At 39.5% G+C, this 16,450-nt stretch overlaps 1 protein-coding gene across 2 annotated transcripts in view; it reads right to left on the reverse strand.

Moving 5' to 3' along the window:
- Positions 1–1,176: 1,176 nt before the first annotated feature.
- The window catches only part of LOC138167867 (zinc finger protein 252-like), an 82,961-nt gene continuing 67,687 nt past the window's right edge, over positions 1,177–16,450 (reverse strand). Inside the window, exons 3-6 of one of the 2 annotated variants that reach the window (XM_069096829.1) lie at positions 11,092–11,183; positions 10,566–10,692; positions 9,847–9,960; positions 1,177–4,358 (exon numbers count right to left, since the gene is read on the reverse strand). In XM_069096829.1, the coding sequence (XP_068952930.1) occupies positions 2,098–4,358; positions 9,847–9,960; positions 10,566–10,692; positions 11,092–11,183 (2,594 nt within the window). In that variant the 3' untranslated portion in view covers positions 1,177–2,097. The remainder of the gene's footprint in view (positions 4,359–9,846; positions 9,961–10,565; positions 10,693–11,091; positions 11,184–16,450) is intronic. The other variant, XM_069096830.1, reaches the window with a different exon arrangement.

Below are 16,450 nucleotides of genomic sequence, written 5' to 3' on the forward strand. Positions count from 1 at the left end.
ATTCATAATTCTTACAGTCCTTTGGGTTCATGAAGCACGTTGCTTACAACCCTGCAATATAAATGGCACGTTATCAGCTATGTATTACATATCAGTAAATTGAGAGGGTAAAGAGACTTTCCCTTGGTCACAGAGGTAAGAAGGGTTAGTCAAGCCTTGAATTCAGATCTGCCAATTCTAAGTCCAGTGCTCTTTCCACCATGCCATGCCACTGCATGGACACACAGACAGTTGTTACAATTACTTCTGCTTTCCGCTTGCTACTCAACACATGCTGGTCCAATATCCAATACCAAAATTATGTATCAAATGCTAGTTTGTACAACATGCTCTCGTGTCAGGTTTATCAAAGTTCCTATGTCTCTCCCCACTCCCACATATGAAATAGATTATTTTCTCTCCTAACTTTTTAGATTACTCACAGAATCAGCTGGAAAAGACCTCTGAGGTTATCAATCAATATTCAAAAAGAAATTCGCTCTATAACATCCCTGCCAAGTGGCCATCCAGCTTTCATGTGGAGAATTCTTTCTGGGACAGAATATTCCACTTTGAGGCAGCTCTAATTGGAAGGAAATTACTCCTTGTGCTGATATCTGTTCTATGCATTCAACTACTGATATTAGTTCTGCTTTCTGGGGCCAAGAAGAATAAATTTAATTTCCTCTAATGACAGCCCTTTAAATATTTTGAGACAGTAATAATGTCTTCTCATATCCTTAAGTCTTTTCCCAAGGCTAAACATTCTCTACTCATAGGTGGAAATTGTATAGAGGAAAGAACACTGAATCTGGATTTGGAGGACATGGGTTCAAACACTAGCCTTGTCCTGTATGTCCCAGGACAAGCCACTGCCCATCTTTAGGCCTGTTTCTTCAGACATAAAGTGGGCTGAAATATGTGACCTCTGAAGTACCTTTCAGCTCTAAATCTGAAATTCCTTATTCCTCAAATAACACGATTTCAAGTCCCTCTGGTTACCCTCTTCTTAATAGTTTGTTAACATCTCCTCTGAAATAGTCTAAGAAAACAATATTCTACCTGTTGTCTGATGATGAGCAGAATAAAGAAGCCCAACCATTCCCTTTTTTTCCTGAACATTATTCCACCACAAATACAGTCTGAGATCATATTTGTTTTTCTGGCTACTGAAACACAATACTGATTCATATTCAGTTTGCAGTACAATAAGAGACTCAGGTATTTTTATATAAACTGCTGTTAAGTCAGGTCTCGTCCACTCTGTGATTGTACAGTTGATTTTTTTGAACCTATGTGCAGAATTTTCTATTAATCTCTATTAATTTCATCTTTAGAGTTAGTCCATACTTTTGGCCTATTGAGATATTTCTAGATCCTGATTCTTTCACTCAATGTTACCTGCAGCTTTCACAAGCATACCAACTATGATTTCTGGTGGAGCTAGCTTCTACATAAAACATTCTCAGATTCTATAGAATTATTTAAGCAAAGCGAACTAAACAAAAAAAAGTTGATTTCAGCATACATTTCAGTGAAAGGAGTCCAGTATTTTTTCTTTAAAGGTAGGTTCAGTGGAAAAAGAAGGGGAAACTAGGAATAACAAATAATGGAATGTAGATATTTGTATTAAAGAATGTTCTAAAAATTGCTGTAAAGTGTTATCTTTAAATACTATGTTTAAAGTTGCTTAATTTTAAGTTTCAATAATGAAATTTTATTTCTTCTAAGTGATGCATTAATTTATAGTTAAATTTGTGAGGCCTTGAATAGAAAGCCACTTTTTGAATTTCAGGAAGGCACATACCTTGGAGTTTAGAACATATAATTTAGATACTCCACTGCCACCAGGTGGCAGTGTATAAAAGTTCTATGATTAACTTTTTGAAGGGTAAGAAAAAAATCTGAGTGCTAAATTTGTAGAAAAGTCATGAAGTGACAGTTTTCTCACAGTATTTCTCTTCACTGTAAACTTTATAATGTAAATTTTGTGAGTGCAAAGAGAACTTTCTCAAATTACATTAACAATGTAACTTTATCTTTAGTGTGAATTTTGTGATGCTGAATTTAAAATGAGTATATACTAAATATTTCTTCATGTGTACTACATTCACAAGATTACTCTCTGGTGTGAATCTTTTCATGACTAATTAGAGTTATTCTCTGGCTGAAGGTTTTTCCACATTCATCACATGTAAAGGGTCGCTCTCCACTGTGAATTCTCTGATGTCGAATAAGATGAGAGCTTTGCCGGAATGATTTGCCACATTCACTGCATTCATAGGGTTTTTCTCCAGTGTGAATTCTCTTATGTTGGATAAGTGATAAGCGTGCACTGAAGGATTTATCACATTCATTACAAACATAAGGTTTCTCCCCAGTGTGAATTCTCTGGTGCTGAATAAACTGTGAGTGCTGACTGAAGGCTTTTCCACATTCATTACACTCATAAGGTTTCTCTCCAGTGTGTATTCTCTGGTGCTGAATAAGTGATGAGCGTACATTAAAGGCTTTCCCACAGTCATTACACTCATAGGGATTTTCTCCAGTGTGAATTCTCTTATGCCGAATAAGGTGTGCACTTTGGCTGAAGGCTTTTCCACATTCATTACATGCATAAGGCTTCTCACCATTATGGGTTCTCTCATGTTTAATAAGGGTTGAAATCTGACCAAAAGTTTTCCCACATTCATTGCACTCATAGGGTTTCTCTCCAGTGTGACTTCTCTGATGTTGAATAAGGTGTGAACCCTGGCTAAAGGCTTTCCCACATTTATTACATTCATAGGGTTTCTCTCCATTATGTACTCTCTGATGTTGAACAAGGGAAGAAAGTACACTGAATGCTTTATCACATTCATTACATTCATAGGGTTTCTCTCCATTATGTGTTCTCTGATGATGAATAAGATTAAAGCTCTGACTAAAGGCTTTTCCACATTCATTACATTCATAGGGTTTCTCTCCTGTGTGAATTCTTTGATGCTGAATAAGGTGACCCTTCTGGCTAAAGGTTTTGCCACATTCGTTACACTCATATGGTTTCTCTCCAGTATGAATTCTTTGATGTTGAATAAGAGATAGACGTGCACTAAAGGATTTTCCACATTCATTACATACGTATGGTTTCTCTCCAGTGTGAATTCTTTTGTGCTGGATAACTTGTGAGCGTTGGCTGAAGGATTTCCCACATTCACTACACTCATAGGGTTTCTCTCCCGTGTGAATTCTTTGGTGCACAATAAGAGTTCTATTTAAGCTGAATGTTTTGCCACATTCATTACACTCATATGGTTTCTCTCCAGTATGAATTCTTTGATGCTGAATAAGGGATAAACGTGCACTGAAGGCTTTCCCACAGTCATTACATTCATATGGTTTTTCTCCAGTATGAATTCTCTGATGTTGAATAAGATGCGAGTGTCTACTGAAGGCTTTCTCACATTCTTTACACTGATAGGGTTTTTCTCCAGTATGTATCCTCTGATGATGAATAAGGTTAGAACTATGACTAAAGGCTTTCCCACACTGATGGCATTCATGAGGTTTCTCTCCAGTATGAATTTTACCATGCTGAATAAATGATGATCTAGTACTAAAGGCCTTCCCACAGTCATTGCACTCATAGGGCTTCTCTCCAGTATGAATTTTACGATGTTGAAAAAAGTATGAACGAGCACCAAAGGCTTTTCCACATTCATTACATTTGTAGGGTTTCTCACCAGTGTGAATCCTCTGATGTTTACTAAGAACAGAACTGCGACTAAAAGTTTTTCCACATTCACCACACTCATAGGGTTTCTCTCCAGTATGAATTCTCTCATGCTGGATCAGTGTTCTGTTCTGGCTGAAAGCTTTTCCACATTCATTACACTCATAAGGTTTCTCTGTGTTATGAAGTTGCTGATGTTCAATACTAATTGAATTCTGTCTGGGCTTCTTTCCATATATATTAAGTTTACAAGCCTTCTCTCTTGTATGGACACTCTGATGATTAATAAAGTCTGAATTCTTTTTGAAAGTTTGGCCACAAGTTGCACATTGATGGGTCTTCTTACCTCTGGGAACTCTCTGGTGTCTAACATATTTTGAAGTCAGATTTAAGTGCCTTCCAAATTCATTACATTCCTGAACTCTCATTCTGGTAGAAGTTTTCATGGGGATCACTGTCACTGGCTTGCAATTTCTTTCCAGAGAGAGGGATTTTCTCAGGGTCCCCACCACAGGTTTTTCCCAATGTTTTTCTAATTGATTCTCAATTTTACAGGACTCTCCAAATTCAGGTCCCTTGAGTCTTCCCAGTATCATCCCCTGTAACTCCATTTTTTCAGATATTTTCTGTCTTGGAGACAACTCCTTTTTAGTTTTGGTCTCACAATCTGAAACATTGAACACAAAACAAAATGTAAATGTCATCTTTTTGGTTTTTTTTGCTTAAGAGACATTATTGGGGCAAGAAAATGAAAATCTTAATAAAACAAACATATCCTAGCATGGTTCTGACAGATTTCAATACTAGTCTCAAAGCCTTCAGAAAGAATAAGAAACGGTAGCTTTCTAGGGGAACAAAGGACCAAAGGAGAGGGAAACCATTGTCTAATGGGGCAGGAGGAATCCAGGAACAAGGAAACCTGGACAAATTATATACTAAGGTGCTGAAAGAACTTATGGAAGTGATTACTGAGTTCTTGTTAGTGATCTCTGATGAATCCTGGAAAACAGGAGAAGTGCTGCAGGAGTAGAAAAGGACAAAAATTTCCTAATTTTTTTAAAGTAGAGGAAAAAGGTCAATATTTCAAATTTACCCTAGTAAGATTGGCACAAATTCCTTATAAATCCAGGAACTGGGGAAGGAAGCATAAAGGAAAATATTTGAAGAAAGCATGAAGAAAAGCTGAATATCAAAAGATAGAAACAGAATCAATATTATCATAGGATTTAGAACCAGAAAACACTAAACCACCTAGTCCCAACCACATTTTAGTGATGGGGAGCCAGGTCTAGAGGGGTTTCTACCTAAGGTCACATAGGTTGTATGGAGCAGAACTGTTATTCAGACCGCAGGTTTTCTAACTCCATATCTAGCATTCTTTCCACTATACCATAATGCCTTTTGCTAAGAGATTATATTGCAAAACTCCTAGAAGAAGAGATGAAGATTTCAAGAAACAGATCACAAGTCTAGCAGCACAGAGGGATGATATAGTGGTGATGGGCAACTTTAGCTATTTAAGTTCTTTCTAGCAAAAGAAGCGCAACTAAATATTTCCTAGCTTTCCTTGATAATCTTTTCATCCCTAAAAGGCAAAAAAAAAAAAAAAAAAAGAAAAGGAGTGGGGAACTGCTATTCTGAACCTGATTCCCAGTAACCAGAAGGAACTTTCTATTTTTTTTTTTTGTAAGGCAACTGGGATTAAGTGATTTGCCCAAGGTCACTGTAATAAGAATGTAAATTTTGAAGATCTTCCCTGCCCCTAGGCTAAAGTGCACCAGAAGCCTGGGGAGGGAGGCTTGTTTTTCAAGATACTTTTTGATTGGCCAGTGGGTCAATAAGGTTGTTACATTCTCTGAGCCAGGAGAAGGCTATATAAGCCCTGATGTGTAGCTTTGTTTTGGGACTCACTTTGAGAAGTGTTCTGTGATTTGATCTGAATTCTGGGAAGCCGTTGTTGAGAGTCCCCCGGCTTTGAAAAACCCAGAATGTGGAAACCCAGATGTTGACTGGGTATGGATGTAATGGTTGGACAGTTTGGAAATCTGTCTACTTGATGTTTCTGTCTTGATAATTATGCCTGTATACTTTGAGGTTCAGGGTGCTGACCTTTTCTCCTGAACAAGGTAAATGATATATGTCTGACTGATTAAAGTAAGCTTGTTAACCCATTTTGAGTTGCTTTCCTTTAACAAAGCAGATCCAAGAACCTGTATGGGCAGCAAACCCTGAGGACGAGCTTGGGGTGCTTGCTGCTACAGTCACACAGCTAGTAATGTGTCAAGTGTGTGAGACCGCATTTGAACTCAGGTCCTCCTGACTCCAGGGTCTGTGCTCTATTCACTGTGCCACTTAGCTGTCCCTAAGAACTTTCTACTTAAGTAAAAATTATGTGAACCTTTCCTCAAGGTTCATATAATTTTTACTTAAGTAATTTCTCCATTAGATTATGAGTTTCTTTGGGGTCGGGACTATCTTAGGCCTTTTTGGTATCTGTTGCACTTAGCACTATGCCTAGCATACTGTAGGTGCTTCATAAATGTTTCTTGATTCTGATTCTCAATAATAAAATTCTGAAGACACAAAGAAACTCACAGATCAACTTAGATTTTAAAAAGACATGTATAGAAAACAGAAGAAAAGTAAAGTAGAATGAAAAAAAGTGGTCTCTAAGGATAGTACTAGTAGCATTAAAGCTCCAAATGAACTGAAAGTGACCAAGGAACGTTAAGGACAATAAAAAAGAAGGTTATTCTTTTGTTTTAAAAGCAATTGGTATTAAGTAACTTGCTCAAGGTTACACAGCCAGTTATTTCTGGGAGTGGTGCTAAGTATCTGAGCCCGGATTTGATCCCAGGTCATCCCGACTCTGAGGCTGGTGCTCTTACTCGCTGTGCTACCTGGCCACCCCCAAGAAGGTTATTCTTTATTGATATTGGGGAAAAGAGGAAAAATCAAAGAAGGAATAGGACTACTTTTTGACAAGGATAAGACAACATTAATGGGGGGGAAGAAGACAGGATTATTTAACTCTTATTTTTTTCCTATTTTCTCTGCTAAGAAGAATAATATTTGAAATGCAAAAGTCAGAACAAAAATGAACAAGGATGAAGATAGTAAGAGAACATTCAACTGCCCTTGATGATTTCATAACTAGGTCCAGACAAACTATAGGGTACTGAAAGGAAGCAAAAGCATAGTATTTCAACCAATACAGGGATTAAGGGAAATTATGCAGTAATATATATTGACTGTGATGTTTGTATTTCTGCCAAAGCCAAGAAATTGTATTCTAAATGCAGGCCGATTTCTCTCCTTAGAGAAGGCATTCAGGGAACACCTCTCAATGTTCTAGAATGTTTGAGAAATGGAAGTAAAGTGTCAATAAGGGAAAAAGGAATGAGATATGTGGGGAAACTGGACCTTTTCAGAAAGTTGGAGTGTGGAAGAGTACTAAAGAAAGAGAAGGAAGAAGATGGCTATATGGTTAGTACTCAAACTAATTTGAGGTTCTTCACCAAAAGGAAGGAACCGAGCGGTCTGAGGAAAAGAAAGCTGCTTGTTATCCAAAGAATGATATGGTAAGACGACAGAGGTTATTTCCTGAGAGATCATCAGTAGGGGTCAGAAAAAGAAAGCTAATAGCAATTATAGGTGATTTTCCATTTAGGAATATTTAGGTAGCTATTTACCAATTCATATCAGAGAGCTCTGTTATCTTCCTGGCTCATGTATCCAAGACACAAGAGAAAAACTCCCAGGACCCATCAAAATTGATTAACTACCTAGGTGGTGCAGGGGATAGAGGGCTGGACCTGGAGTCAGGAAAACCTGAGTTCAAATATGACTCTGGACACTTATTAGCTATGTAGCCCTGGGCAAGTCACTTAACTTCTGTCTGCCTCAGTTTTCTTATCTAAAAATGGGAATAATAATGCACCTACATCACAGGGTTTTTCTCAGGATCAAATGAGGTAATATTTGTAAAGTGCTTTGTAAATTTTAAAGTGCTATATAAATGCTATTATTATCATCATTAATGTGGCAAGACTAATACTGCCAAAAGGAACTTATAAAGTATCATGAAAGATTACCAAATTTAAGTCAAGAAATTAAAGACTATTAGGACATAGTCAACATTTCCTCACTGTTGTCCATTGAAGGCAAGGGATGCAGAAGAGAAAAAAATGATCTTGAAAGTGAGCAGGTAGCTAAGAGGGGGGTATCTGAGAATGGAGTTTGGATTTCTGGACTATAGTTTAAAATATAAGGATGAGGAAATCTTGCCCAAAGATAGAATACACTTTTCAAAGACTGATAAGAATGTGTTTCTCTGCAGTTTTGCAAATTAAATAAAAGGGGCTTTTAATCAAAAAGGATGGGGAAGGAAAAAGACTAGTGTCAGAAGTGTCACAGACACAGCCCACAAAAACTCCCAACATTCCCAATGCTGGAACCAGATTAAAATGTAATTGGGAAACATTTAACAAAATAAATAAAAATACAATAGAACACAGATGTTAAAAAATGTGATTTTCTAAGGCGATATGCAGTTCACAGGTATACTTATGTATGAATACTGGCCCCTGTTTCTATCTGTGTTTGATGCCACTGATCTAGATAACAAAGAAAGTAGCTACATGAAGTAAGAATAAAAGCTGAGACACCCTTAAGTTCACCAGATACAAAATACAATAAAGGAACTAGTAACAAAACCCCAGGCCTCAAATATCTATACATATAAGTTTAGGTAATAAGCAAAAGGAACTAAGGGTGCTAATGCAAGGAGGGAAAATTTAACACTGTAGGTATTATTGAAACCCAAGTCTGGTTCTGGGGATGAGTATACTTTATTCAGGAGAAACAGGATAGGTACAAGGGGAATTAGGATTCAGAAGGCATTGTATATTAAGAAGATATACTTATGTGAAGAAATAAAGGAACCAAAGGAAAAGAGTATTTGGGTGAAGGTCAATGTAAGGAGAAATGAAAATGATCTTGTCATTGGAATATATTACAAACTACCAGGACAGGAAGAGGAAATAGATGATGATGACTTTGGGAAACAGATCACAAGACTGGCCCAGAAGCATGATATAGTAGTGATAAGGGACTTCAGTAATCCAGATACCTGCTAGAGCTCTTTCAAAAGAGAGGCAGCTAATAATTTTTTTACACGATTTAATAATAAGTTCATTCTTCAACAGGTGGAGAAATCGACAAGGAGAAACTTTATTCTAGATAGCTAGTATGCTATATGACAGAGTCAGAATCCAAAAAGGTCTTGACAGGTTAGGAGCATTGGGCTGAATCTATAAGATGAAATTCAAGAGATAAACCTGTCTTACATTTGGGTAAAAAAGAAAAATCAACTTCACCTGTAAAGATGGGAGACATAATTAAATTGTAGTTGTTCTGAAAAAGATCCGAGTGGTCTTAATGGATTTCAAGCTCAACATGAGTTATCAGTGTGATGTGGCAGCCAAAAAATCTAATGTAATCTTGGGGGCTGCATTAAGAGGGGTACAGTTTACAGGAAGAGGAAGGTGATAGTCTCACTGTACTCTGCCTTGTCAGACTTCATCCAGGGTATTGTATTCAATTTGAGAAACCATAATTTAAGAAAGACATTGATAAACTGAAGAGTATCCCGAGGAGGGCAACCAGCAAGTGAAAGCCTTATGAGAAATGACTGGAGGAATATAGGATATTTAGTCAAGAAAATAGACTCAGGGGGAACATGATAGCTGTGGGACAAAAACAAAAGGTATCAACAAAAATGAGACAGGATTTTTTAAAAAGAAAAAAGTTTTTGAAAGAAAAACATTAGCAGAGTTGTACGAGAAGCCAGATGACAGGGTTTTTATCAAATGGATGGGAAGTAAAGATATGGAAGCAGAAGTTAGTTCCTCTGAAGATGTTTACAGTAATTGGAAACTGAGAGTAACTTAAGCAAGTAGCATGGTTAAGGACTTTTTTCTTTTTAAGGAGAATAACTGATGGAGAATTCTGGAAAAGAAGGGATGGGATTTGGAGCACGAGAGGAAGGCTTAGCCTTGGAAAGATGTTAGCCCAAACAACCACATTTAGTAGCCTGATGAGTACACAGGAAATTTTTAGTAATAGAAGGAAGGAGATGGTGCTCATTCACTCACCTGAATAGTCACTTTTCATGATCTCTCTCCCTCCAGCTCCCTGTGTGTCCAGGACCCATGGCTCTTCCCCTTTCTCCAGCTGGGAAATTACATCAGGTTTGGATACTGAGAATCCTGTTTGGGAGGAAGAAAATGACTCCAGGTAATATTTCACAGATAACCTATAACTGTCCTAATCTCAGTCTCAACCCCTGGGGTCTGCATGGGGCAAATAAGATTTTTCATAAGATAATTTAAAATTATTATATTAAGGTAATGTCCCACAAGGCCATGATAGTAAGACCTATCTATGTGTGCTCTAAAGAAGCCTCAGGACTGTGTTGCCTTGGGTGAGGTGGGCCAGGGAGTTGGTAATCTGAGAACAAAGAACCATGACCTCTATGGCCTTCTTGATTAGGAGGGTGGGAAACTTCCATCTCTAAGGATGTCCATACTGGACTTTGGGAAAGAATTCTGGCCCTAGGACAGAAAACCTGGATGATGAGGAAAATATAGACTCAGGGAGAAGTCAAAAAAACTGTCCATTTCCTTTTCTGAACAGATAGACCTGTGGCTTGGTATTAGGAAAAAGAAGTACCCTGTGTTTAAACCCAGAAAGAACTAGGAATCTCTGATTGCTGAACCCTGGGCCCAAATTCAACCAAGCCTTTCCAGTCCTAGGCTGTTTACAAAGGAAGAATCTAAGAAATTTAGATTTGCATCTCAGGGAGAGGCCTTACCCAATGAGACCAGGTTCCCGTAATTCTCCAGCATCACATCCCTATAGAGGCCCCTCTGGGCAGGGCCGAGACAGCCCCATTCCTCCCGGGTAAGGTACACAGCCACATCCTTGAACATCAGGGATGTCTGAAACAACAGAGTCCTATTGTAGCTTCGAGAAGACTGTCAATGCTTGGCCCTTTGATAAAGGGGGAAGCCAGTGTCTACAAACCATTTACTGGGGGAAAGGAGCAGGCTGGCATGTGATATTCCACAAAGAAACAGGTAAATCTGTTCACACACAGAGAGAAGAAACCAGACTATCAGGGAGCAGTCTATATGGAGGTCCTCATTCCACAACCTCCTGGGAAAGAGAACTTATTGAACCCTGTACACTGTGTCATCGATGTCAATCAATGTTTTGTAAGCACATATGTAGGAGGGGGGATGATGGACTGTGTATATAAGCTTCCTTCCAGCACAAAGAAGGTGCTAAGGCTATAGTGGTACCAAGGCAGCAAGGGAATTTCAGGAAGTGTAGCTCACCTGGAGCCTGGCTGGCAAGGATTCAGCTACTATTGCTTGGTCTCCTAGACTCCACTCAGGAAGATGGGCAGGAACAGGAAGATCAAGTGGATCTGGGAGAAGAAAAGGGATCATGAAAGAAGAAAGATGGGAAGATTCCAGCCTTTCTTATGGCTCTCCTACTATTTGACCTTCCAATTCCCCAGCTACTCTATAAAGGGTCAGAGAAATTCTATGACCTAAAAAATGCTGTCACTCCATGATGCATGATAGTTTATATCAAACTGTAAGCCCTTGCAACAGTGAATACAAAAAGGCTGTGTGATACCAGGAAGACACCAGAAGTCAAGGTCTTTGAGAAAAGTTTATGCTAAATGGGATGACTGAAAACACTTGGCCTTTGTCTCATCATGTCCACTCTATTCCTTCTGTTCTCAAAAATCACCCCCAGGGAGTCTTAATCAACAAGCTTCACCTCCCTTACTCTAGTCTCTCCAGTTTTCCCCCAACAATCATGCAATCTACTGTTGATTATGCAAGCCACCAGTGCCTGAACCCCACCTGCTCAACTGTATCCCTCATCTCTTCCCCTCTCTGACCCCAGCAGACCCTCCCCAGGTCAAACCAGTCTCTGTGGCCTCTGAAGGAAGGCCCAGAGAGAGCCAGGACATTTTCAGATCCCTAGCAAAAGCTGCTCAAGTCCTTGTGTAGCCTTTCCCAGAGACACTCCCTCTGATTACAGAGAATCATACACAATCACAAAGAATCACAGCTCTACAGTCTCTTCTTGGGGGAAGAGCTGAGGTCCACAGGGGAAGTTTGAAAACCCTAGAAGAGACAGCATGTATGGAGAGGCCTGGACCCCTTTTATATAAAGAGTCACATCATCCTGGGAACAGCCTATCACACTAGAGCAAAATAAACAAATCTGCTTTGGCCCAAGGCTTTGCCTATGAAGCAAGGAGAATGTATCCTGTTGTGATGACTCCATGGAGACAGGAAGCTACTCATCTCCATTTTGTGATCCTTCCTTCAGCGTTTCTGGGACAACATTATGGTGTACCTAGTTTTCTAGATGCCTTGTGTGTCTATGTCCTGTCTCCCCAACTAGCTTGTGAGAACCTGGAAAGAAAAGACAATCTGTCCTGTTTTCTCCTGGCCCTTAAAGCCTCTAGCACATTCTGTGCACATAATAGGCTCAGCAATACTTAGCAGATGGGCATTTTTAGGCAGATCTTTGGCCTTCAGTAATTAAAAGAAAGGATACTTCATGGCATATATTCAGTCATTCCAGAAATTCAAGAAGCTGGAAAAAGTACTGTCTTCCTATATACTTGTTCTGTGAAAAATGCCAGCTTTTGTAGAGGAACAATGGGTGGTATATTAAATTCCTCCACTGCCAGTGCCTGAGGTATCTTGACTGCAGGACTTCCAGGAGATATCCACAGGCTGGACAACCTTGGACTCCGAATCTATTTTTAGTACCTGTCATCCTTGACCAAGACAGAATGTCTTCTCATTTCTCTTCACACCTGGAGTGCCTATGTTGCCCCAAGACACCTAGCCTGGGAATAGGTTCTTGTGTTAAATACTGGAATGGTCAGACCTGTGCTTTTAAGAAAGCCACTTTTGCAGCTGTGTGGAGGATGGATTAGGGAGGAGAGAGACCTATTAGGAAGCTATAGCAATAGCCTATGCCAAAGATGCTAAACAGAGGAGTTTATATTTATTAACCTAGAACTAATAGGTAAAAAGTATCCCAGGCTACTCCTCCCTACCCCATGTCTGGAATGCTCTCACCTCAACTCTACCTCTTGGAATCCCCAGCTCCCTTTAGGACCAGCTCAGATGCCACCTCCTGCATGAGGCCTTTTCCAATCTCCCCACCTTTAAGTGCTCTTCACCCTTATTTCTTTGCTCCCACTTTATATTTACTATAAATTAATAGATTATGAGTTCCTTGCAAACAAGGACTCTTTCACTTTTAGCACTGTACCCCAACTTAGAAAATACTTTGTACTTTTTTTTTTGATTAGCCTTTTATTTCTTTGGTAGAAAGAGCTCCCAGTGAAGAACTTTCTCCACCAATGTAAACTGGCCCATCTTCTCCAACTTATAGTTGTAGAGGGTTGCCTGAAGCCCTGAGATGTTAAGTGATTTGCCCAGAGTCACACAGCCAGTATATGTCAGAGGTAGGATTTGAATTCAGGTCTTCCTGATTCTGAGGTCAGCTCTCTACTAAATATAACACATGGCCTCATTTTTCATAAATATTTAACTGAATTGAACCATGATAACTGATCTCTTCTTCCCTCGACCCTTAAGAGATAATCTCTCACCTGACGGCATGTGTGGATCCATAGTCCCACTGCCTAAGGACAAGCAGTTGTCTCCTCCTCCTCCTCCTCCTCCTCTGAAAGAACCTCATCTCTCTTACTTAGCTCCGTGTGTCCAGTGACCCTTCTTCCCTTACTCTGGTGCCACATACTTCTTCTACACACCATCCTGACACAGGTCATAATTCTCCTTTGCTCTTCAGATCCTTTTTCTTTTTTGCTTCACATGGAAGCTTTTACAGGAATATATCATTCCCTCTAATAACCTGAAGAATGGAGAGGAGTCCTTTAAGCCCCTTTCCTTTTTCTTCTAAGAAGGAAATCTCCACTTTAAGCATATGGCAGTGGCAGGAAGGCAAACACTGCATGATTTAGTCAGGTCACTGCAAACTAGGTTTAGGAATGAGAGATGGAAGGCGGATAAACTGTGGTAGGAGAGAACTTCATTGTTCTGGATTATGGAGGCAGAACAGTTATGAGTAATGGTGAGGTCAAGGTATGACCAAACCTGCATGTAGCAGAGCTGGAGTGTAGGTGCAAATCATCAGAGCTGGAAGAACAGGGAGGCCAGTGTTCAGGGGACATCAACATGTGTCTTGAAGTTCGAAGTATGAGATCAGGAGCTGGTGAGGAGAAGAAGAGAGTGAAGCAGGTGCTCACCTCCATGAGAAAGGGGGCAGCATAGCCTGGGGGCCAGCAGATAACTGCAAACTGGGTGAACAGAAGGAGATACAGATGGATGGAGCAAACCTCAAGTTAGGAAATGTTGCTGAGTGATGTTGACAGAGGGAGGGCCTGGAAGTGTCAGTAAAGAAAAAAAGAGTATGCATCCTCCTCTTCTTGGCCTAGTTGTCCAGGGATATGAGAAAAGACATCCAAGTACTGTAGAAGGTGGCCAAACATGTAAGTCTTCTGGAAGGGGAGCCAGTTCCATGAGTGCAACAAGTTGGAGAAGCATGCCAGGAAAAGCTCTAAAATGAAGCAAAATGTATTCATGAGAGAATGGGGGAAAGGACAAGGTGAAAGGATACAGTGAAAGGGGAGTACAGAGCAGAATGGGGACTCAGGAAGGATAGAGATGAGGAACGTGAGTAGTAACAGGGGAAAGGAGTTTTCACCTAGGGAGTCTTTGACTCTGAATCAAAGATTAGGAGAAGAGGATGGGGAATATTCCAGCTGTGGGATAAGGAAATACCATTTGAGTGGGATTTATGGAAGGTAGCACCAATGCATAGTCCCTAATTCCCTTCTGCATGTCACAAACTCTGCCTCCTATGGGAAGATTTGGGGAACAAAATGTTTACAGTGGATGCATAGGTGGAAGGTGGGAAAGGGACAATCTAGGCCAAACTGGGAAGTCTACAGTCAATTTAGGGGATAGTCTGGGAGAAGAGTTTGGTGACTACTCTAAGAGACTGGACAGTCTCCTGTCATCTCCCTAGCATACCTTCCCTGTCCTGACCAGGCTACTCATGCTGCCTTCTCTGTTCCCCAAACATCCTGGGCCCATCCTCTTGCAAGGGAATGTCCTTTTCTATTCACAAGGTGACCAGAAGTACTGGAAGAACAAGTACTGCTCTGATAGCAACTTTGGTTCACAGAGTACTTTCCTCCAGAACATTATAAGGTAATAGTTTAAATATTATCTAACAAAGAAATGATAACTGAGGGCATAAGTAAGGTTATAAACTAATATGAAAACTAGGAAGCAAGGAGTTGGTTTAAACTAATTCACAGTAAATGGTGAAGGACTAAAAGTTATTAACCCAAAGAAGTCTTTAACTGGTAGAATTTTGGCAGAGAAAAAAAGTAGAGGGAAGACTTTCAAACAGCCTTAGGCAGGAATTATTTTTATGAGAATATGGGAATGATGTAAAAATGAATCAAGAATACTTGGTTTTTCAAATGCAAAAGAATCTTCAATTAAATGTCTTTTCTCTTAAAAGCCAGTCTCCAATTTGAAGCCTTACATTACAAATGATATACTACAACTAATCACGCCTGCCAAGTTCTAAGAGTTGATAAATTTCTTCTGAATGTTGTTCCCATCCCTACTGATACTGCTTACCTCATTGCTTCCTGCCTGGATTTCCTTAACAACCTCCTCACTGATAATCTGGAAATACCTTCTCTCCCTTTATTTATCTTGCACATGGTCACCAAATAAACCTTCTAATATCCCACCTTTATCATTTATGTCCCTAAGGCTCACAAGTCAAAGTCCATACTCCTCAAGGCTTACTACAATCTGACCATGACCTACCTATCTAACCTCATTGTTCACTAAAACCCTAGGCAGGCCTGTCTCTTCACTACTTCCTGCACAAGCCAAGTTCCTTCCATGTCTTTCTTCATAATGTATCCCCAACCTGGAGTACTCTCTCCTCTCTAAATGCTATCCATCCCATCAAGACTCAGTTCCCCATTTCTTCCATGAATTTTACCCTATTACTCTAGCTGCTATGACCACTCTTCCTTGAAAGCCTCTGTCACTTAAGAGGCAGCATGGTATATTATATATATAATTATATATACAATGGTATATTACCATTGTAAGAGCAGCAATGTGAAAAGACCTAAGTTTGAGTCCTAGCTTCAACATGTACTAAGATTTTTGGACTTTGATAAAGCTTCTTGACCACTTTAAACCTCAGTTTCCACATCTGTAAATCAAGCCTCACAGGATTGTTTTGAGAAAAGTGATTTTCAATCATTAAAGTGCCATAGAAATGTGCAAGGATCACTACTACCATATATTTGAGTTCTTAAATAATCATTAAGACTCCATGTAATTAATTTTGAATATTTATTATTCCCTAAGGGCTTGCAAGAACCATGTCCAGTACTTTCTATATGTCTGTCACAGTATCAGGGTAGAAAGCAGGCACTCAATAATAATATATGTATCATTTAAGAGTATGATATCAAACATCCAAATGGGGTTATTATATCACGTTCTTTATGACTGGAGAACAGCTAATCAAACTGCAATATACAAATGTAATGGATTATTACTGTGCCATAAGGAAAGACAAGATGAAATT

The sequence above is a fragment of the Petaurus breviceps genome, unplaced genomic scaffold (assembly GCF_028583685.1).
Source record: "Petaurus breviceps papuanus isolate PSGF00001 unplaced genomic scaffold, PetGlider_PUasm1.0 318, whole genome shotgun sequence".
NCBI classification, from domain to species: domain Eukaryota; kingdom Metazoa; phylum Chordata; class Mammalia; order Diprotodontia; family Petauridae; genus Petaurus; species Petaurus breviceps.